We start from the raw sequence: 23581 nt of genomic DNA on the forward strand, positions 1-23581 counted from the left end.
AAGACCTCTAGACCAGCAGATGCTAAAGCTGCAGGGATGCAGAACAAAAACTTGACTCTTGCATCACTAGGGTTAACAGTGAGAGAGGTGACTTTCATTTTTATCCTTTGATTCTGGGATTCCCAGGGAATGGGAGAACCATGGTGCCGGTTTCGAGCATATACCACTACTGGGGGACATTTCCTCAGCCCTGCAAGATGTCACAACCTAGCTGGCACTGTAACTGAATCTTCAGTAAGCCCTTCAACCATCTGTCAAGGCAGGTGCTTCAAGATGATGGGGGACATGGCTAGACCAGTGAATTCCAACAGTGTGAACCCATTGCTTCATTTCATTTGCTGTGAATACCATAATGGTGGATGATGCATTCTGTTAGGCCACAGATGGTAGTTTTGGCAGAAGCATTGTGGGCAGGGAAGACAAATTTATGTCCAGAGCAAGTGTCAGTTCCAGCAACAACAACTTGCCGTGTCTTCCATGATGAAAGTAGTCCAATGTAATCAACCTAACACCAGGTAGCTGGCTGATCCCTTCAGGCGTTGGTGCCACATTAGGGGCTCAGTGTTGTCTCTTCAGCTGGCAGATCAGGCACTCAGCAGTAGCTGTAGCCACATCTGTCTCAGTGAGTGCAAGTCCAAGTTGCTGAGCCTATAATGACCTTCATTACTGTCACCACGGCCACTTTGTTCAGGAGTCCACAGGAGCTGCTGGGGAAGGAGGCTGTCTAATGTCTGTAGAATGGATCATCTTATCCACCTCATTATTAAAACCTTCCTCTACCCTTTGGTGAACATTCACATAGAATACTGATATCTTCATATTCGGCCATTCAGAGAGGTCTGTCCTCATACCACTTTCTGCAGCCTTTTGATTTTCCACTTGTGTTCAAGTCCAACTACCCAGCCAAACCATGACTTGGTGCAGAACCATCTCTTCCCAGGCAAAATGAACAAACTGGTGTACTGCTCCAAGTTCTGTCCACTGGGAAGATGTCCCTTCACCACCATCTTCCAGGGCCATCTTGAGAGAGGTTTTAGTGCTGTGGTTGTCCACTTTCAGGTGATGCATGCATATCAGGCAGAACCAGGACTTTTCTTCCTCGGTCAGCTGAACACAGGCAACTCCCCATGAAGGCATGGGTATGTGGAGAGGGAGAATGTGATGTAACAGAAGAGGGGCCTTGGACAAGTCTGGAAATTGGTTACAAGATCCTATAGGGATAGAGATTAACTTCCTCAGGTAGGGAAGGAGGGGCTGCTTCTCATGGCAAAAAAGGGTTTAGGTTCCTAGCTTCGCTAGGATCTGCCCATAGAACCCATCCTAAGGTTTGTCACATTCCTTCCCAACCAACACCCTAACTTCTAACAAAAGACCCTGGCAGGCTGAGAATTTGTGCTGTAACTCAATGCCAGGAGGATTCACAATACTGAGTAATTAGTTACACTCATAGCTAAAATTTTCTTCAGCAAAAGATACCCAGGAGAAGCAGTAGAACAGTATGCATTGGTGCAGTTTGGGGCACCTAGCACAAGGCTCTCAGGTTCCTCCATGTCCCAAGGCACAGAGGTGGGCTGTCCCTCCAACAGAACTTGGGGATGTGGACACCCTCTGCCTGAGGAGGCCTGCTTCTGTCCCTGGTCAGGAGGCACTGGCCACGTAGGCATCACCTGCTATGAACTCCTTCCTCAGTTCTACAGGAATGGACTTTGGGTTTAGTTTTCAGTAGTCAGTCCCACAAACACTGGGCCATCACAGAAGCTACCAGATCCTTTATGCAGACCTTGAGCTGTGAATTAAAACTTCTAAGTTCCAAATTTATCATCTTAATTTTAAAGAAATGTTACAGTCCTTTGACTAAATAATTATGCTTTTAGGAATAATAATAAGGATGTGCATAAAAATATAATTGTCAGGATAAATCATCAGAGTACTGTTCATATTAGTGACAAACTAGAAACCACTTACGGGAAACAAGTAGGCATTCAGTACATAAATTTGGTACATCCATAAAATGGAATGCTAAGCAGCCATTAAAAATGTCACAGAAGAACATTTATTGACATGAAAAGGTAATCAGGACATACTGATATGGGAACAAAGTAGACAGCAGAATAACATACAGTACTGATTCCACTATTGTAAATTATATGTATACTCAGCAAAAAAAGATTTGCAAGGATGTCCATTAAAGCAGTAACAGTGCTTAACCCTGGGGAGTAGTATATCGATGTTTATTTTGTTCTTTGTTTACCTGTAGGTGTCTTTTTTCTATAAATCACATAATTTGCTTTTGTAGTAAGAAAATGTTAACATATTTCAATGCTTCATTTTGATTAAAACAAATCCATTTTTTAAAAACAGGTTTTCTCAGAAGCAGAAAGTTGCCACAGAGGCAATGATCTTCTTCTCTGCAGAAGCTGGCCGGAATCACAATCACAATCACAATCACAGCGCAAGTGTGATTCAAGGTGCAAACGGTGCTTCCTACAGTTTCAGAGTGCTTGTGTCAGCTCCTGTGACCAAGTGGCTCACTTCCAGCCCAGCCCGTCCTATTCTTGCTGAGTCACCATCCTCATCATCTTCAGAGCCATGTCCCCTTGGTCAGAAGGAACCTAAAACCAAGCAGTATCAGAGTTAGTGCTCCTGGTCCTGAGTTCAGGGGTAACATCCTGAGAACCTACCTCCAGGCAAAGTGCCATCTCTAACAGCACCCTGAGAGGAGAGCTGCACTCGGATGCATTCCCTTCTGCAAAACAACTTCTGCACTGGACAAAAGCTTTGTGGGCCCCAACCATGATGGCTTTCAGGGGTCTAGAGAAATCAGCATTTATGAAAGAACCTTCTACTCCATTTGGGGCTGATCTGTTGGCTTCTTTGTAAGGACTGTGCTTATGTCACTAGGACCCAGCCTTTGCTCAAAGACAGGGGAAGATTCTACACACTTTAAAGGATTCTCTATGTAGAAGGGATCCCAGATTGGGGAAATAGCCAAGAAGAAAGCTAACAGCAAACCTGTAAAAAATACAGACAAGACCCGATGCTGGGTGGCACCCCCATTTTTGTATTGTTATTCAACTTTCTTTTGTCTTTCTCTTTTATTTTTCAAATAATTCCTTTAAAAAATCTCCTCCCCACACACCATCAAGTGCAGGAAAGCAGAGTCCTCAGTTTCTCCTCTATAGACATTGGGGAAGGGTATATGGCTCCACATTCTGAAATTTCGTGGCTCCATGTTTCTCCCTGACTCTCCTGCCAAGAGAGGTCCTTAGGAGGTACAGGCACAGTAGGGCACCCCAAAATTACATTTAATCAAATGAAGGGGAAGTAAGTGGTGCGGATGATTTACTAACAGTCTTCTAGAGCTATTTTAAGGCTGCCATAAACTGATTTTTTATTCTGTGACAAACCAAGAAGAAATGGGCCTGCACCAGCACCCTGGTGAGGGCGTGGTGTTAGCGCCTCCCTCCTTCCCCCTCCTGCCTGCCTTTGCAGTAACAGTTGTAGTAACAGTTGTGCTCTGAGACTTCCTACTAGCATTTCCCAGTCAATATTGACAGTCCTCAGACACTGAGGGTCACATGAATGCCCTCTTAACCCCACATCCTGCTGCCTTGTTCACTGTCTCCAGATGACGTTTCTTAAAGGGCCAGCTTCTACTTCCCGTTTCTTAACAGAGGCTGTCTTCTCTCCCCCAAGGCTCATTGATTTATTCCATCCTTTCCATGCTGGCTTCTGAGCCTGCCACTTCCCTAAAATGCCTGCCACGATGCCTAAAGGCCTCAGTGCAGCCAGAGTGTTGCTCAGTCCTTTGAGCTCTCAGTTTGACACCACTGGCCCCTCTCTGCGTTGGGGACCCACGTGTCCCTGGTCTCCCGCCTACTTCGAGTGTTCCTTTCTCAAGTCTTATTTGTGGGTCCTCCTTTTGCCTCCTACCTCTTAAGTGATGGTGTACCCAAGACCCCATCTCCAGCCTTTTGCATATTTGACCCCCAAATCTCTATTTCCAAGGACTAACATTTGACTCCAGGTTCATGTATACACGGTTGATATATTCAGTTGCTTTATGGACATCCCACATGGCTGTTCGACAGCAGTTACCAAGTCCCGCCAATTCTCCCTCCTAACACTTTACCACATTCCTCTTCTCTCCCTTCTGGATTACTATAAAAAAGACTTGGATTGCCTCTTTGCCCCCAGTTTTGTCTCACATCCTTGTTGCTAGAATGTTGTTTCTTAAGACAAATTTGGTAACTTCACTCCTTTGTTTAAAACTGCTCAGTGGCACCCCGTTGCTATGAGGACAGGTCTGAGCTCCTTAACGTAGCATGTAGAGCCTCCCTTCCCAGCCTCATCGCTCCTGTGTCCCTCCTGAGGCCTAGGCTGTCTGAAGGCTGCTCTGGACCTGCACACGCTGTTCTCCTTGCTCCCACACCTTGTCCTCTGTACCCAGCTAAGTCTCGCTCTTGTATAGAGCCTGGTCTTCCATACCCTGAAGCCTGGACTGGGCACCTTCCCTGGGTCAAGCGTCATCTTAGCATTTCTTATGCCATGTGATTAGACTCTTTGCCCCTCTGCCCTCCTGGCCTGTGAGCTCCTTGAGGACAGAGATGGTGCACCATCCACTTATATACCTGGCAGTGATCAGCAGTCACCACTCAATGAATATAGGATCCAAAGAGAAACTGGTTTCTCTCCAATCTTGCAGCATCTTCATTTCTGGGAAATTCTTAGGAGACTAAGGGTCAGACAGGTTAAGGATAGGTTGTCTGTGGTCAGACCCCTAATAAATATTGAGGCCAAGTCTACTACACATGAGCCCCCCTTTCTTCCTTATCAGGGTTTCTCAACCTTGACGCTACTGAGATATACTGGGGTGGTACAATTCTTTCATGTGGGCTGTCCTGTGCACAGGATCGCTGGCCTCTGCCCACTAGATGCCACTAGCAGCCTCCCCCAAGCTGTGACAACCTAAGTATCTTCAGACACTGCCTAAGTCCCCTGGGGGATAGTTGTGACCCCAGCAGAGAACCACTCATGCCCCTGAAGAGTGGCTTGTGGAGAGGGCCCCTTGGTCCCAAATCTCTCTCAGCACCTTGTCAGCCATCTGAGTAAACACACTATATGCTTGATGTGCTAAGAGAGCTTTAAGACCAGTTTCCTAGGCCCATTTTCCAGTCAGACAGCGGCCCCTCAGCCCTTTCTCTATGGAGAATCTGTTCTGGGCATAATGGAGCCAAGTAGGGAGGGCATGCCAGAGGGCACCTTGATGCCCCTCCCAACTAATCTCCCCGCAAAGGCCATCCTGAGAGAAAGAGAAATACTATTTAAGATTTAAGTGGCCAGACCAAAGGAAAACCCTGAGGGAAGTGCAAGGCCCCTTCTGCCTCCTCCTGGTATTCTCCCTGTGGCTCCTTCGCAGGTGTGCGAGTGTGTGTGTATGATTAGATTCATTCCCAAGCAATCTTCCTCAGCCCGTGGAAAACCACTCAGACAGCACACAGCCTAAGAGAAAACTGTTCACTCTGCAGGAGTGCAGTAGTCTGAATGCCCATTTTTGCACACAGAGCCTCTTCTAAACTGCAATTCTAGAGCCACCGCAGCTCACAGCCACTTCCCCACCTTGCACCATGCACTGGCGACTCAGCTTTGGAGAGCACCTTAACAAAGCACTGAGCTACGTTCTCATTCCCTCAAAGTGTCAGAGAAAAACAATTACCTCCCTCTTCCCCCAGGACAACTTGTTCCTTCAGGACAAACCGTTAAAGAGGAAAGCAACACTGAAAAGAGTAAAGGACAGACAGCCCAGCTTAACTCTCTCAGAAAGATTTACTTTCTAGAATGAGAATTGTTAGAATTTCTCAAATGAAGCAAGCACACCAATAGCAGAATTTCATTACAGACCTTTTGAAACACTCCCAAGCCTAAAAGCATTTCTTATAAGACCAATCCAGGCAGCACAAACACGCAAAATCAACAGCTATGGCTTCCGTCTCAGAACAGGTTAAAGTCTGGGACAAAAGCCGACTCTCACCATGTGTCCAGCTCTGAGAATCCAGTAGAAAGTCAGGTTCTTGTAGGATTTAACAAAAGCAGACGTTTCAGAAGATGTAGAGTTACTGTACAGGGCCTTCCACTTCAGCTGGCTGAATTTGTGCAGTTCTGGCCACTTCAGCTTCCGCATCCAGGCCTCCTGACCTGGTGAGAGGGGCAAAGAAGGGCTTGGCGTGAAAAGCCGGGTGGAGCAGGAACAAAAATCTAGGCCCCATAACTTGATGTTTCCCAAACTGTGATGTGCATAAAACTCACCCGGGGATCTTGTTAAAATGCAAATTGTGATTCAGTGGGTCTGGATGGGGCCTATGCTCTCCATTTCTAGCGACCAGTGGTACCCAGGCTGACTGAGAGAAACCTAACAGCTGTGAAGCCCAACTACTGTTTGCCTCGGACTCTCCCACCACCATATGCTTTGTAGAAAGGAAATCAGGGACTTCTGGAGGTAGACAGGCAGTCAGAACAGAAATTTCAGATTTAGGAGACATAACATGGCTCGTGGAAGAAATGCAGAGTCTTTTCAAATAGTCCTCAGTAGTCTTGGCTTACAAATGGCAGAAATATTCAGTCCTGCTGACTTGAGAGCCGCACCACACCCATCAGACCATGTGCATCGACCTGTCCACAGGTTCTGAGAACATGCCCTGAACTTCTGCCTGGCCCCACTGAAACCGAGAGAGACCACGCAGTGGCAGGGTGACAGGGACTCCATGAAGACCGCTTTCCCTGGCGCAGGTTTATGGAGTTTGGAGGATTCAGTTTTAATTCACCTTGTAGAGCTGATCTGTGGCAGGGCACAAACCCAAGGTTTTCCTTCAATTACATAGTGCATTTGTCTAACGGTCAGGAAAATGTCTTCTTTTTTATTTTTGTTGTGGGGTAGGTGTTGTTCTTTTCTTTAATTGCACGCGAGGGCCTCAAAATCTGGATGGGCCCTGGCTTCTCAGAAGGGTCAAAGCCTCACGCAGTTCTGACCCCTTTAAACAGTCAAGGTCCAGGGTGGACAGATGTAACAGGAAAAGGCCTTCCTTGCTGCATTTCAATGTCACCAGTCCTAAGACCAACTTGTCTGGGTCCCATGGCGCCTCCACGTGCCCCTCAGAACAGGTTCCTACCTATGGTGTCCACAATGAGGTCAAGCTGTCCGTTATACACAGTCACATTAACCCCTGCTTCTAGCAACTCGTCCACAATGCTGATGACTGGCTTCATGAAGTCCTTCTCCATATTCAGGAAGACGTTGGTCGCCTGGCCTGCACATAGGGAAGGAGAAAGAGGGAGCAGCTTGGAATCTGCCAGTATGCAAGGCACCTTTCAATCCAGAGCACCCTGGGCTCCAGCGCCCAAAAGTAACTCTGTGCAGCAGAGTTAACTTAAAGACTTAACAGTTAACTAACAGAGACTGAACTTACAGATGCTTCACTGCCAGGGCCCAGAGGGCCCCAAAATCCACGTCCTGAGCTGGTCATCCAGAAGGGAACGTAACACGCACACATGCTCTATTCACTCAAATGCCGTGAGGACAAGCAGGCACCATTTTAATGAGGAACTGAAACCTAGAGAACACTAACAACGGCTGAGGAAACAGGGAGGCTCAGAAGATCCTGTTTCGGCTGTTCCTCTCAGGGAACAAACTAGGGTTTTTGGCCAATGTTAAGTTTTCCTCCTTTGCTGAGGGCCAAGTTTTAAGTTCTGAACAAGTGGGGCTAGCTTACTGATACACCATATCAGAGCGACACCAGTTCAGAGCTGGCCCTCAGCAAAAACACGTGGAAGACTAAAGGAGATGGTCAGGATGCATTCCTGCTGGGTTCCTGTCCATCATCATCATCACACTAAATAGCAAGAACAAGAACAGCTGTCATTTGTTTTTATTTACCAGTCACTGTGCTAAGGAACATCCTATCTCACCTCTTCAACAACCCTGGGAAATAAGGAGTCTTAACTTGTGCAATGGTTAAAGAAAAGGAGGCTCAAAGAGGCTAAGAAACATGCCCACATGAAACAGATACTCAGCAACAAGCTGGGATGCACATGCTGGCCTGGCTGGCAAGCTGGAAATCAAGTCACTGGGGGCACTGGCTGAGGAGTCTGCCTTTCCAGGCCATACACAGATACATCTAAAGCCAGAGAGATTTCTCTATTAGTCATCATCTGCAAAAATGTAGTCAAGACTAAAGATTAAAGATAGCGGCGTGAGAGGTGAGACAGAGGCTTCCTTCTAAAACTACATATAATACGAAAATATAATTAATACAACTAATCTTGAAAGAGCAACAGGAAAGGGGACTGTGCCAGACTGCATACATCTGGAGAAAAGAGCAGACCTCATGGAACAGGGTAATGTACCAAAGCTGCGGCTCGGCAGGATCCAGGCCTTCCCCCACCCCAGCTCACTGGCGGGAGGAAGAGAAACGGAGCGGGCAGGGAGTGGAGGCCTGGGACTGCTAAATACCTAACTCTGGAGATCTGCCCTGGGAGCACAAACCTACATTTCATGGTGCTTTCATGATACTCTCGTGATTAGGGGACTGGAAAGCTAAGACAGGCAGAATTCCTGGAGAGACTGAGATTCCAGCTGCTTGTGGAAAGCAGGAATCCATATCCGGCTGTTCTGCAACAAAAGAAAGGCGGGAAGTCTAAGAGACTTCATAACAAGGAAGCCCTTAGCAAGAGGGCTGCTAAAGGGGCAAGGATTGCACAAAGCTTACTGCTCAGGAGAAAGGACAGGTAGACAAAATTGTCCAGGTGCACTCCACCCAGCAGGTTGGGAGCTTTCACAATTTCCAGGTGCTCCAGCTCCCTGGCTGGCTACACAGCTCCAAGGAACCCCTCTATGATAGGCAGCCTACTGCACCTTTCTCCCGGCCAGCCCCACCTGGCTCGAAAACAGGCAAACCCTACTCTGGCAATAGGTCAGCCAGAGGGAAGATCTGTCTATAGCAACTACAAACGAAAAGCATAGAGGCTTATACCTGTGTGCTCGGCTGACTGGTTCAGGCAGTGGAGACAGGCATAGCAGCCCGGAAACAGGAAACAGCTCTTTCCTCCCCTCAGGCACCAATACCACTCCCCTGCAACCCCCGACATTCCTTCACAGGCTGAGCAGCTCCAGAGAGTAGAGCTTCTGGACACCAGAGGGCGCCATATACAAATATGAAATGCCAAAGGAACCTGGTTCAGAGTAAAATTAATATAACTCTTGAGAAAGATGACATGGACCTCATGACTCTTCTTGAAAGGGAGCTCAAAATAAAAATCATTAACATGCTAATGGAGATACGGAAAGATATTCAAGAACTCAGGAATGAATTCCGGTCGGAGATCCAATCGTTGAAGAGCACAATGGAGGATATTAAAAGCAGATTAGATATGGTGGAGGAGATGACAGATGAAATAGAAACTAGAGAAGAAGAATACAAAGCAGCTGAGGCACAGAGAGAAAAAAGGATCTCTAAGAATGAAAGAATACTGAGAGAACTGTGTGACCAATCCAAATGGAACAATATTCGTATTATAGGGGTACCAGAAGAAGAGAGAGAAAAAGGGATAGAAAGTGTCTTTGAGGAGGTAATTGCTGAAAACTTCCCCAATCTGGGGAAGGGGATAGTCTCTCAGGCCATGGAGATCCACAGATCTCCCAACACAAGGGACCCAAGGAAGACAACACTAGGACATATAGTAATGAAAATGGCAAAGATTAAGGGTAAGGAAAGACTATTAAAAGCAGCTAGAGAGAGAAATAAGATCACATACAAAGGAAAGCCCATCAGGCTAATATCAGACTTCTCAGCAAAAACCTTACAGGCCAGAAGGGAGTGGCATGATGTACTTAATGCAATGAAGCAGAAGGGCCTTTATCTGGCAAGATTATCATTTAAATTTGAAGGAGGTATTAAACAATTTCCAGACAAACAAAAGCTGAGAGAATTTACCTCCCACAAACCATCTCTACAGTATATTTTGCAGGGACTACTATAGATGGAAGTGTTCCTAAGGTTAAATAGCTGTCACCAGAGGTAATAAAACCATAGTAAAGAAAGTACAACAGCTAATCACTAAGCAAATGCAAAATTAAATTAACTATCCCCAAAGTCAATCAAGGGATAGACAAAGAGTACAGAATATGATACCTAATATATAAGGAAAGGAGGAGGAAGAAAAAGGAGGAGAAAAAGAAAAGAACCTTCAGATTGTGTTTAATATGTAACAGCCAGCATATTAAGTGAGTTAAGTTAGACTCTGAGATAGTAAGGAAGTTAACCTTGAACCTTTGGTAACCACGAATCTAAAGTCTGCAATGGCAATAAATACATACCTATCGATAATCACCCTAAATGTAAATGGACTGAATGCACCAATAAAAAGACATAGAGTCACTGAATGGATACAAAAACAAAACCCATCTATAGGCTGCCTACAAGAGACTCCATTCAAACCCAAAGACATACACAGACTAAAAGTGAAGGGATGGAAAAAGATATTTCATGCAACTAATAGAGAGAAAAAGCAGGAGTTGCAGTACTTGTATCAGACAAAACAAACTTCAAAACAAAGAAAGTTACAAGAGACAAAGAAGGACATTACATAATGATAAAGGGGTCAATCCAACGAGAAGATAAAACCGTTATAAATATCTATGCTCCCAACACAGGAGCACCTACATATGTGAAACAAATACTAACTGAACTAAAAGGGGAAATAGAATGCAATGCATTCATTCTAGGAGACTTCAACACTCCACTCACTCTGAAGGACAGATCAACCAGACAGAAAATAAGTAAGGACACAGAGGCACTGAACAACATATTAGAACAGATGGACCTAACAGACATCTACAGAACTCTATACCTGAAAACAACAGAATACGCATTCTTCTCAAGTGCACATAGAACATTTTCAAGAATAGATCATATACTAGGCCACAAAAAGAACCTTGGTAAATTCGAAAAGATTGAAATTGTACCAACCAGTTTCTCAGACCACAAAGGTATGAAACTAGAAATAAATTAAGCAAAGAAAATGAAAAACCCCACAAACACATGGAGGCTTCACAACATGCTCCTAAATAACCAGTGGATCAATGACCAAATAAAAACAGAGATCAAGAAACATATGGAGACAAATGACAACAATAATTCAACACCGCAAAATCTGTGGGACTCAGCGAAGGCCATGCTAAGAGGAAAGTATATTGCAATACAGGCCTACCTCAGGAAAGAAGAATAATCCCATATAAGTAGTATAACTCACAATTAATGAAACTAGAAAATGAAGAACAAATGAGGCCCAAAGTCAGTAGAATGAGGGACATAATAAAGATTAGAGCAGAAATAAATAAAATCGAGAAGAATTAAACAACAGAAAGAATCAATGAAAGCAAGAGTTGGTTCTTTGGGAAAATAAACCAAATAGATAAGGCCCTAGCCAGACTTACCACAAAAAAAGAGAGTCTACACACATAAACAGAATCAGAAATAAGAAAGGAAAAATCACTACAGACACCAGAGGAAATGGACAACTTTCTAGAAAAATACAACCTTCCAAGGCTGACCAAGGAAGAAACAGAAAATCTGAACAGGCCAATTACCAGCAACAAAATTGAACTGATAATCAAAAAACTACCTAAGAACAAAACTCCTGGACTAGATGGCTTCACTGTTGTATTTTATGAAACATTCAGTGAAGACCTAATACCCATCCTCCTTAAAGTTTTCCAAAGAGTAGAAGAAGAGGGAATACTTCCAAACTCATTCTATGAGGCCAGCATCACTCTAATACCAAAACCAAGCAAACATACCACAAAAAAAGAAATGTACAGACCAATATCCCTGATGAACATAGATACAAAAATACTCAACAAAATATTAGCAAACCGAATTCAAAAATACATCAAAGAGATCATCCATCATGATCAAGTAGGATTTACTTCATGGATGCAAGGATGGTACAACATTTGAAAATCCATCAACATCATCCACCACATCAACAAAAAGAAGGACAAAAACCACATGAACATCTCCATAGATGCTGAAAAAGCATTTGACAAAATTCAGCATTCATTCATGATAAAAACTCTCAACAAAACGGGCATAGAGGGCAAGTACCTCAACATAATAAAGGCCATATATGACAAACCCACAGCCAACATCATACTTAACAGCGAGAAGCTGAAAGCTTTTCACCTAAGATTGTGAACCAGACAGGGATGCCCACTCTCCCCACTTTTATTCAACATAGTACTGGAGGTCCTAGCCATGGCAATCAGACAACACAAAGAAATAAAAGGCATGCAGATTGGCAAGGAAGAAGTCAAGCTGTCCCTGTTTGCAGATGACATGAGATTGTACATAAAATACCCTAAAGAATCCACTCCAAAAGTGCTAGATCTAATATCTGAATTCAGCAAAGTTGCGGGATACAAAATTAACACACAGAAATCTGTGGCATTCCTATACACCAACAATGAGCTAGCAGAGAGAGAAATCAGGAAAACAATTCCATTCACATTTGCATCAAAAAGAATAAAATACCTAGAAATAAACCTAACCAAGGAAGTGAAAGACCTATACTCTGAAAACTACAAGACACTCATGAGAGAAATTAAAGAAGATACCAATAAATGGAAACATAACCCATGCTCATGGATGGGAAGAATTGATATTGTCAAAATGGCCAGCCTGCCTAAAGTAATCTATAGATTCAATGCAATTCCTATCAAAATACCAACAGCATTCTTCAACGAACTGGAGAAAATCATTCTAAAATTCATATGGAACCACAAAAGACCTTGAACAGCCAAAACAATCCTGAGAAGGAAGAATAAAGCTGGGGGGATTATGCTCCCCAACTTCAAGCTCTACTACAAAGCCACAGTAATCAAGACAATTTGGTACTGGCACAAGAAAAGACCCATAGACCAATGGAACAGACTAGAGGGCCCTGACATAAACCCAACCATATATGGTCAATTAATATATGATAAAGGAGTCATGGACATACAATAGGGAAATGACAGCTTCTTTAACAACTGGTGTTGGCAAAACTGGACAGCCACATGCAAGAGAATGAAACTGGATTATTGTTTAATCCCATACACAAAAGTAAACTTGAAATGGATTAAAGACTTGAATGTAAGTCATGAAACCATGAAACTCTTAGAAGACAACATAGGCAAACATCTCCTGAATATAAGCATGAGCAACTTCTTCCTGAACACATCTCCTCAGGCAAGGGAAAGAAAAGCAAAAATGAACTCATGGGACTACATCAAACTAAAAAGTTTCTGTACGGCAAAGGACACCATCAACAGAACAAAAAGGCATCCTACAGTATGGGAGAATATATTTGTAAATGACATATCCGACAAGGGGTTAACATCCAAAATATATAAAGAACTTACACGCCTCAACACCCAAAAAGCAAATAACCTGATTAACAAATGGGCAGAGGATATGAAGAGACAGTTCTCCAAAGAAGAAATTCAGATGGCCAACAGGCACATGAAAAGATGCTCCACATCGCTAATCATCAGGGAAATGCAAATTAAAACCACAATGAAATATCACCTCACACCAGTTAGGATGGCCAACATCAAAAAGACAAACAACAAATGTTGATGAGGCTGTGGAGAAAGGGGAACCCTCCTACACTGCTGGTGGAAATATAAAATTAGTTCAACCATTGTGGAAAGCAATATGGAGGTTCCTCAAAAAACTAAAAATAGAAATACCATTTGACCTGGGAATCCCACTCCTTAGAATTTACCCAAAGAATACAACTTCTCAGACTCAAAGACATATGCACTCCTATGTTAATTGCAGCACTATTTACAATAGCCAAGATATGGAAGCAACCTAAGTATTCATCAGTAGATGAATGGATAAAGAAAATGTGGTACATATACAGAATGGAATACTATTTGGCCATAAGAAAGAAACAAATTCTACCATTTGCAACAACATGGATGGAGCTGGAGGATATTATGCTCAGTGAAATAAGTCAGGTGGAGAAAGACAAATGCCAAATGATTTCCCTCATTTGTGGAGTATAACAATGAAGCAAAACTGAAGGAACAAAATAGCAGCAGACTCAGAGACTCCAAGAATGAATTAGTGGTTATCAAAGGGGAGGAGTGTGGGAGGGCGGGTAGAGAGGGAGAAGGGGATTGAGGGGTATTATGTTTGGTACACATGGTGTGGGGGATCACAGGGAGAACAGTGTAGCACAGAGAAGGCACACAGTGGACCTGTGGCATCTTACTACACTGATGGATAGTGACTGCACTGGGGTATGGGTGGGGACTTGATAATATGGGTAAATGTAGGAACCACATTGTTTTTTCATGTGAAACCTTCATAAGAGTGTATATCAATCATACCTTAATAAAAAATAAAAAATAAATGTAGTCATCTTGCCCGTCCAGCCATATTGGGCAGGGAGAGAGGGTCCCTATAGCCAGGGAGGCTGGGGCTGGAAAATACTGTCACAATGATAAAAAGAGGCAGTTGAGCTGAAAAGATGCACACCTATGAGACTGACCTTTCTGCCTCCTGTGTTGCTCACATCTCTTTCTGCTCAGTGCCACAGCAGGTCGGGCACACAGGTGTACCCCTCCCTTGCAGCTTGGATACCATTTTCTTTTTGTTTGAGCTAATTAACTTTTTTCTTCATTTCTAGAAAACTCTTAAGGGGTGAGAGAGAGATGAAGATCTAGGAAGAGGATGAGGCTTGAGGCCTTTGCTGACTTTGCAGGCTGGGAAAGTGGCCTGCGCCACTAAAGTAAGTGAGCACCAGAGCCAGTCTCAGCTGCTGTCATGGGGTTGCCCTAGGAGGGCATAGTCTGGGGTACCTAGGACATGAACAGAATGCCCCTCAGTTGGCAGTGCTTCCCCTCCAGCTGTCTGGGAGGCCCACTTACTCGTGGCTTCCCTGCAGGACTCAGCAAGAACTTATCCAAGACTTCTGCCCGGCCCTGCCCCCTGAGGACTCTACTATTTGCTCACTGTAGCCCTCAGACTGGACTGCAGCAGGTGCCAGACCTCGTCCAGAATCAGGATGCCTATGGATGATGGCCAGAGAGCTCGTCGAAACCTGTCCCAGATGACCTTTCTCTGAAAGTCACACCCACAGCTGACTGTGGCCTTGGGCATGCTTTTAGTATGAACTTTTTATTATGGAAAACTTCAGACTGATACAAATTAAAGAGTTATGATTCCCATATACCCACACCTGGCTTCAACAATTATCAACTCATAATCATCTGGTTCATTTCTCTCCCCACCCACTTCCTTACCAGCCCCTTACTTTGAATTGATTTGGGCATGTTATTTCCTGTCATCTGTTTGCTCATCTATAAAATATGCACAGTACTATCGCTCTACCTACATTACCATCACCACCACCAAAGCCCATTCTACAAATGAAGGTCTTTTGAGCTTGTACCCCACCCCCGCCCTACAAATGGGACAAAGTTAGGTCATGTAACTACCTCCCCAGAAGCAATCCTCAGGAATAATTTTGAGCTTCTTTCTGATGGGCCCGTTCATGAGCTGACTTAAGGTGTCCTGTTGTAGGTGTCCCACGTGGCGCTGGCAAAGACGAACTAAAACAAACTGGTACATGGTGAGTCAGAGAACTGGATGTAGGACCAAGGGGACATCTTTACCAAGCTGCTGGGGGTGCTGTATGTAAGAGGGAGGCTTCCAGCTGGAAAATGAAAAGTGCTGCCTTGATTCACCCCAAAGGGACAGAATCAGAAACACTCTAAAAGTGGAGATGCCTTATTAGTTTTGACTGCTACATTTTATGTGCTTTGGGGCCACTGAGATTATCCAGCATGGCCAAAGGAAGTTGGCTGAGAAGAGGAATCTAGGACTCCCACAGTCTTCATCTGCCTTTTATAGGAGGAGGGTCCTGGGCCTTTGGCACCCACAGTGAAGCTGGGTCAGTCGAGAGTAACTTAATCCAGCCCGATTCAGGAGGACTGACATTGTGATGTTGGCTTCCAGCCAACAGACGACCAACCAGCCAGCCAGCAAGCATGCAGAAACTGGTTTCCAAACTTAAAGAACACCATGCTAAGTGAAAGAAGCCAGATACAAAAGACCCCCTCTTGCATGATTCCATTTATATGAAATGTCCTGAAAGGACAAATCCAGAGAGACAGAAAGCAGATCAGTGGCTGCCTGGGGAAGGGAGTGCAAATGAGAACAGACAGCAGAGACCTGTGGGATCTTCCTGGAGTGATGGAAATGCCCTAAACCTGCATTGTGATGACTGTACCACTCTGTGAATGGACTAAAACCGCTGAATTATACAGTTAACATGGGTGAATTTTATAGTATATGCATTATATGTCAACAAAGCTTTTCAAAAAAATTGATTTCCTCTTGCACAGAGTTGGGGAGAGGGGTCTAGCAACTTCAAAGTTCACTCACCTAGGTAGCTCTGGGTCAATTCTAGGCTCGACTTCATTTCAGACATGGGAGGGCTTTTAGTTAAGATGTTATAGAAGTTCACCCCATCTGCATTCTGAAATACAGAAGTATATCTGGCTGTTTGTTTTCTTTGTTTACACATTATCAAAGCTCCAAAACAGAAAGGCACCTGGCTCTCCATCTCATCCAAGGACAGCTCTAACTCCGTAAATTTCCTCAGACTGGAAAGAAATGCAGCTCTGAAAACTCAGAGACGAGAGGGGTCAGTTCAACCTCCTGGGGACAGCGAGCAGCTCATGTAAGTGGAGCTCAGATGCTGCAGGAGAAAACCAAGGTCCTGTGTGTTAATTTACAGAGACAAGGCTGCGGAGGGTCCTACACACTGGAGCCCTCAGCTGTGCATATTTCCCTTCTGCTCACTGGGGTCAGAATGTTGCTTGGCAAAGATTCAAACACTCACCTCTGCAAGACATACTGTTTCTTACAGAATCCATACATTCAGCCAATGGACAAGCAAGTCTTGCAGGCCTGGGTGGCTTTCTAACCCTGTCATTGCTCAGACCTGTCAGATTTAGCATTTGGCATGCAATTATTTTCAGATGTGTAGAGCCTTGTGATAGACCCTAATCCTGACAACACCAACTAAGGGCCCTTTATCCACAGGAAAACACTGAGTGGGCTGGCCCCTGACATGTCCCATTACCTGTTCAATGACCATTTCCGCTTTTCCCCACAGCTGTGTGGCCTCTTTGTAGAGCCCCTGATTTACAGCATCCCGGACTTGTTCTGCAACCTGAACCACCTCTGTCAGACCTTGGTCATCGAGAAGAGACTGGAATACAAACCAAGAATAAAAATGCCCACTTTGTTTAGAGATACAAATCTGGCACCGCTACAGTTAGGAATGGGTAACAGAAAGAGCAGGAGAAAAGAGAAAGGGGGGCTCATGTATAAAAGTACACTGTTACAAGTCACATATTTAATGATGAAAGAAATAGACCAAATGCAAACTAAACTGAGTCTAGATTGGGTATATGGGTGTTCATGGTGATCTTTTTTGCATATTTGAAAATTTTTTTTTAAGTTTAGGGGATTTTTAAAATGATGTTTCTTCTACCTGAAATAATGGGTGACTGTGCTATTGTTTCTTTCCATTTGGCTAGCTGTTGTTTAGGATCTCCAATTTATATGGACTAAGTGTCTGTGCCTAAGGAGCAGAATCAACACATAAGCATCCTTCCTCGGGACAGAGCCAGAAGAGGTCAGCTGGGCTGTTCACCACAGGAGGTGCAGAGGTGCGGACTCATCTACTTACCATGCTGTACAGGTAAGGTCCCCAGGAGAGCACCGAATCTAAAGGAAACCATATGTGTATCAAGTAAGTTGGTCATGGCTGTCCCCCCAACAGGAAAGCCTAGCCAGCTATCGCTCCCAAAGCAGAAAGAGACTGAAGCAAGAAACCCGGTGGCTGTGAGTTTTAAGGCTCCTCACCAGGTCACCAGTGCCTATAAAGGGCTGATGTCCCAGCAGCCGAGACATGTGACAAGGGTGTGGGGCCTTTCTGTTGACTCAGGACTAATGGCCCGTCATCTGGCCTGATACTGGCCCAGCAAGTGAGTCACAGCCAATGCTGGCATTCCCCCAGGCAGGCCTTATGCTTTTTGACACCTTAGAATATTTCCCCACCCTCACGTTTCTGCCCTGCATCCTGTTTGCTCTTCCAGTTGGGGGATACTAGCTTCTGCCAAGGAGCTACTTAAGGAATAATACTGATGGTTTTGTAATTCAAGCATCTATGACTATACTGCCAATCAGTTCCTGTCTGTTCCACAATTATATTGAGAATTTACTAAGAGCCTGAAGCCAGCAAAGGGTTTTAGAAGATATAAATATGAATAAGACAATGCTTACCCTCAAAGGGAATTGGGCTTGGTTTAGACAGATTCACAATGACTGTAACACTAAGTAAGGCTAGTGCCATTGAGATGTGCCAGCAAAGTATCAAAGACCATAACTTATAAACACATTTGAATGTCACTCCTTTGCTTAAAAGCCTTCAATGGTCCCCTAAGGCCCAGCATCTCAAAGTATGTTTCAAATAACCTCAGTTCTGCAGGATTTTAGTCTAGGTATTAGAAGAAAAAACGATCTTCACTGTTAAATATCTGTGGGGTTATGCAAAATATAACGCATTTCTTCACTGCAAGACTTCTCAGAGCCTTTAATGTGTCTGTGAAATCTTGAGGAGATGGAGCCAGTATTTAGCACTCCCAAAACTTATTTGGCCACAGAGCCTTTTGCAGAGCACCTCACTGGGCTGGTATTCTTCTGAGTACACCCTGAGAAATGCAGGCACACCAGGTCCTCCAGGACCCAGGTATCATTTACCTCCAGCATAACCACCAAGCCTGTGCCTGAGGTTCTTGAAATACAGAATCATCTGCAATTTTCCAAAGCATCCCATTCCCTGCTTGATCTTGACCAGGACTGACAAAGTCTTTCTGTAAAGGGACCAAGGCCAGTTTGTAGGCCAGCCACTCTCTATTGCAACTACTTAACTCTGTTGTTGCACCACCACTCACTCACAAATATGTAGATGAATGTGCGTGACTGAGTCCCAATAAAAAACTTATTTACCAAAGCAGCAGAGTAGCAGGACAGACTCCATTTGTAGGCCACAGTGTGTTTATCTCTGATATGGACCTTAGAGGCCCAACAGAACTTTCTGCAGTGTTGGAAATGTTCTATATCTGTGTGGCCCAAAACAATAGTTAATACCCACATGTGGCTATTGGCACTTGAAAGGTAGTTAGTGCTATTGAAACACTGATAGTTTTATTGTATTTTAATTAGTTTAAATTTAAACAGTCACATGTCACTATGGGTACCATACTGAAGTGCAGGTCTTCTTAAAGCATGCAGCACCACCTGTGTTATCTTTCCTAGCACAACACCTACTACCTAGCAAGCAATTGGTGATTGCTCTTGAAAATTAACAGTACTTCTCCTTCCAAAAGGAGGAGTTCTGGGATGGAGGGGTGAAACTTAAGGGTGGATCTGAAGGGAGGTGTTAGATCTGGGCAGGAAGATTCATAAGGGTCACAGCAAGGTGAAAAATGTAGATTCTGGGCAGGATGAGTAGCACCTGCAAAGCCATGAAGCTAAACTTACTGATCTAGTGTAGGGGGCACTGTGTGATGGGTCAGGGCATGGATTTTAGTGCCTGCTGCCTGGGTATGAATCCTGGCATCAGCTGTGTGACTTTAGGAAAACTGCTTAACCTCTCTGAGTCTCAGTTTCATCATCTCCAAAATTAGGATAACATCCATCCTTACACCTGAAACTAATACAATGTTATGGCAACTACACTTCAATAAAAATGTTTTTTAAAAATCCATCCCTGGGAGCTGTTGGAAGCATTAAACAAAGTTAACACATACAAAGTAATGTTGTTAGGAAACTGTGATGAAACCCCAGAAGGAAGCATGAGGGCCAGCACTGTAATTTTGAGTGAGATCTGGTGAGATCTGGTCATGTGCTGGACCTTCATGCCTCTAATCAAGGCTTTTGCAGTTTCAAGATGTCCTAGGAAGCTCATCCAGGAGGGAAAAACAAACAGCAGCCCTTCTTGCAATGCTCACTCAGAGCTCTCAGTTATGCGGCTGCGGTCCTGCCCAGAGATGCCCAGAACAAGGGCACCACCGGGGAAGAACCATTCCAAGTAGCATCAGAATGACCCGAGTCCATTATGGACATGGCTCTGTATGAAGTCAAGCCCCTGTCTTTTTGGGGGAAAACATTACCGTTAATAAATTATTCTTCTTAAAGCAGGCATAATCACACATCGCCAACAGTAAAGCTACATTTAGAAGAATTTTGGTAAACACATACACCATGTAACGACCACCCCAATGAACATATATAAAGCACAGAAAGTTCCAGCACATCCCTTTCCAGTTTATTCCCCTCCTTCCTCCAGGAAGAAGGCAACTTTTCTGTTTTCTAACTCTGTGGTTTTGCCTATGAAAAGCCACCTTTTGTTAGGTTAGAGCAGTAGTTCTCCACCAGGGGTGATTTTGTTCCCCAGGGGACATTTGGCATTGTCTGGAAATACTTTTGGCTGTCACACTGGGGTAGAAATACTGGCATCTAAAGATGCTAAGATGCTACAATGCACAGGACAGTCCCCCAAAGCAAAGAATTACAGGACTGAAAATGTCAACAGTGCTGAGATTTAGAATCCTGCATTGGCATTAACCCCGTGGAGGAGGTGAATATTTCTGAAGTCACACCCCAGATGTTTGCAACATAAACTTTTATCTATACTCCCAACGAGGATGCTCAGGTTAGGAAACTGCAAACCTGAGTTGCAAGATCTGATGGTAATCTTGCTGCACCATTAATATGAGCAACAGATAAGAATTTCACCCCAAATGCTCATGTTAGTATCAGAGTAGTGGAGGGGCAAATGACAAAAAAACCTGGATTTGAATCCTGACCAGGCCACTAATGCTGTGTGTCAGAGGGCAAATTTCATCATCTGAGTCTTTAGAATGTCTTCAACTGTAAAATTTGATTCTTTTGTTATGAGAACCAAATAAGAGAATATGGTTCAGTCCATAGCAACTCATGGTTGATGCTTTGTACATGAGTTCTCATCCCAAATTTTGTGGATGCTCCAGGAGCAAACACTTTCTGTACTGAATTCTGCAAGGACCCAGAAGATTCTATGGCCTTGTTCTTTGACCTGGACAACACAGCCCAATGTCCCAGGGAAGGACGGGGAAAAGGAAGTAAAAAATGTCTGAAAATTCCACACTCACCAACAGGGGAGATCCAGGAGTCACCCAAAGCGACCCCAGCGAAGTTGCACCGGATGGTCCCTTGCTGAATGGCCTGAAGGAAGAGGGGCCAAGAAACATCCTTGCTAAGGACCTCTGTCCCCTCAACAGCAAGCCTTTATCCATTTCCTTTCCTCAGTTGCAGAAAACTCCTGCCCACCATTTCTAAGACTCCCTGGGTATCCAAAGAGCTTGGACACACACTAGGGAACAAAAGTAACTCTTTCCTGCTGCTCTTCACAAAATGAGTAGGGATGTTTGAGCTTCTCTCTAACGTTTTCCCAAGGGTGTTGGCAGGTGTGTGAGGTCTGGTGAGCCCCTATTTCTTTAAAAGGGACACTGGCACCATCCCCACTAAAGTCTCACCAAGTGCTCAGGGGACTCCTTGGGTACAATCGTCCGTGTCCAAGTGGCAGCCACTGAAGGGCCTCCTCAGGAGATCCTTGAGGGTGGGATGGATGCTTTAGGACTAGGAGCTCATGCTCCTCTGATTCTTTCAAATTAAATTAATACATCTGTCCAGTAGCAGAAAATTGGAAACAATCTTAGATACTTATCAACCGGATGGGCTAAATGAATTACGGTTATTTCCATGGTACAAGGTGCAACTTAAAAAAAGAAAGTGGTGGCTTTTTATTGACTGATAAGAAGAGATCTCTCAGGTATTTTGTTAAATTTAAAGAGACAAAAAATAGTACATAGTATACACTATCATTTGTATAAAAAAGGGAAAAAAGAATATATATGAAGGGGTTAACATCCAAAATATATAAAGAACTCACATGCCTCAACACCCAAAAAGCAGATAACCTGATTAAAAAAATGGGCAGAGGATATGAACAGACACTTCTCCAAAGAAGAAATTCAGATGGCCAACAAGCACATGAAAAGATGCTCCACATCACTAATTATCAGGCAAATGCAAATTAAATTAAAAAAATTAAAACCACAGTGAGATATCACCTCACACCAGTTAGGGTGGCCAACATCCAAAAGACAAGGAACAACAGATGCTGGCGAGGATGCGGAGAAAGGGGAACCCTCCTACACTGTTGGTGGGACTGTAAAGTAGTTCAGCCATTGTGGAAAGCAATATGGAGGTTCCTCAAAAAACTAAAAATAGAAATACCATTTAACCCAGTAATTCCACTCCTAGGAATTTACCTGAAGAAAACAAGATCCCTGATTCAAAAAGACATATGCACCCCTGTTTATCGCTGCACTGTTTACAATAGCCAAGATATGGAAGCAACCTAAGTGTCCATCAACAGATGAATGGATAAAGATGTGGTACACATACAAAATGGAATATTATTCAGCCATAGAAGAAAACAAATCCAACCATTTACAACAACATGGTCGGAGCTAGAGGGTATTATGCTCATTGAAATTAGCCAGGCAGAGAAAGACAAGTACCAAATGATTTCCCTCATTTGTGGAGTGTAATAATGAAGCAAAACTGAAGGAACAAAACAGCAGCAAACTCAGATTCCAAGAAGGGACAAGCGGTTACAAAAGGGGAGGGGTGGGGGATGGTGGGTGGGGAGGGAGGGAGAAAGGGATTGAGGGGTATTCTGCTTAGTACACATGGTGTGTGGGGGGGGGTCACTGGGAAGACAGCGTAGCACAGAGAAGACAAGTAGTGACTGTGGCATCTTACTACACTGATGGACAGTGATTTCAATGGGGCATGGGGGGGGACTTGATAATATGGGTGAATGTAGTAACTACAATGTTTTTCATGTGGAACCTTCATAAGAGTGTATCTCAATGATACCTTAATAAAAAAAAAAGAATATATATGAATTAGCTTACATAGGCATGACAAACCTCCAGAAAGACACAGAAAAAAACTACTAACAGAGGTTGCCTTACAGGAGGAGACAGAAGCAAGAGAGAGAACTTTTTTTACAGTATAACTTTTACATTTTCTGAACTTTGAATTATGTGCATGCACAAGATATTCAAAGACCTAAAATAAGAAAGCAATTAATATCCTGACTTTAAACACTGGTAATTAAAGGGAAAGAATTATCCATTTATCTGGCTTTTCCATAAGGAATTTATTTCAAAGTACCAAAATAGTCCCAGATGATGAGGGCAAGTTCACTTTATAGAATACTAGGCTCACATATGTGAACAAAACGTCAGGAGGAGAAAAACCGTCATTTTGAAACTCCTAATAAAATTGCTGACTTAGCTAAGAATGACAAATTAATGCTAAAACCATTAGGTGAGAGATGAATGAAA

At 43.8% G+C, this 23581-nt stretch overlaps 1 protein-coding gene across 1 annotated transcript in view; it reads right to left on the minus strand.

Annotated features, from left to right (window-relative positions):
- Positions 1–2030: 2030 nt before the first annotated feature.
- SCPEP1 (serine carboxypeptidase 1) overlaps positions 2031–23581 on the minus strand; it is a 35605-nt gene continuing 14054 nt past the window's right edge. Inside the window, exons 6-13 of the mRNA XM_036879748.2 lie at positions 21314–21386; positions 17806–17843; positions 17194–17322; positions 16491–16584; positions 15542–15655; positions 7167–7304; positions 6032–6195; positions 2031–2612 (exon numbers count right to left, since the gene is read on the minus strand). Of these exons, the coding sequence (XP_036735643.1) occupies positions 2550–2612; positions 6032–6195; positions 7167–7304; positions 15542–15655; positions 16491–16584; positions 17194–17322; positions 17806–17843; positions 21314–21386 (813 nt within the window). The 3' untranslated portion in view covers positions 2031–2549. The remainder of the gene's footprint in view (positions 2613–6031; positions 6196–7166; positions 7305–15541; positions 15656–16490; positions 16585–17193; positions 17323–17805; positions 17844–21313; positions 21387–23581) is intronic.

Source organism: Manis pentadactyla, chromosome 4 (genome assembly GCF_030020395.1).
Source record: "Manis pentadactyla isolate mManPen7 chromosome 4, mManPen7.hap1, whole genome shotgun sequence".
NCBI classification, from domain to species: domain Eukaryota; kingdom Metazoa; phylum Chordata; class Mammalia; order Pholidota; family Manidae; genus Manis; species Manis pentadactyla.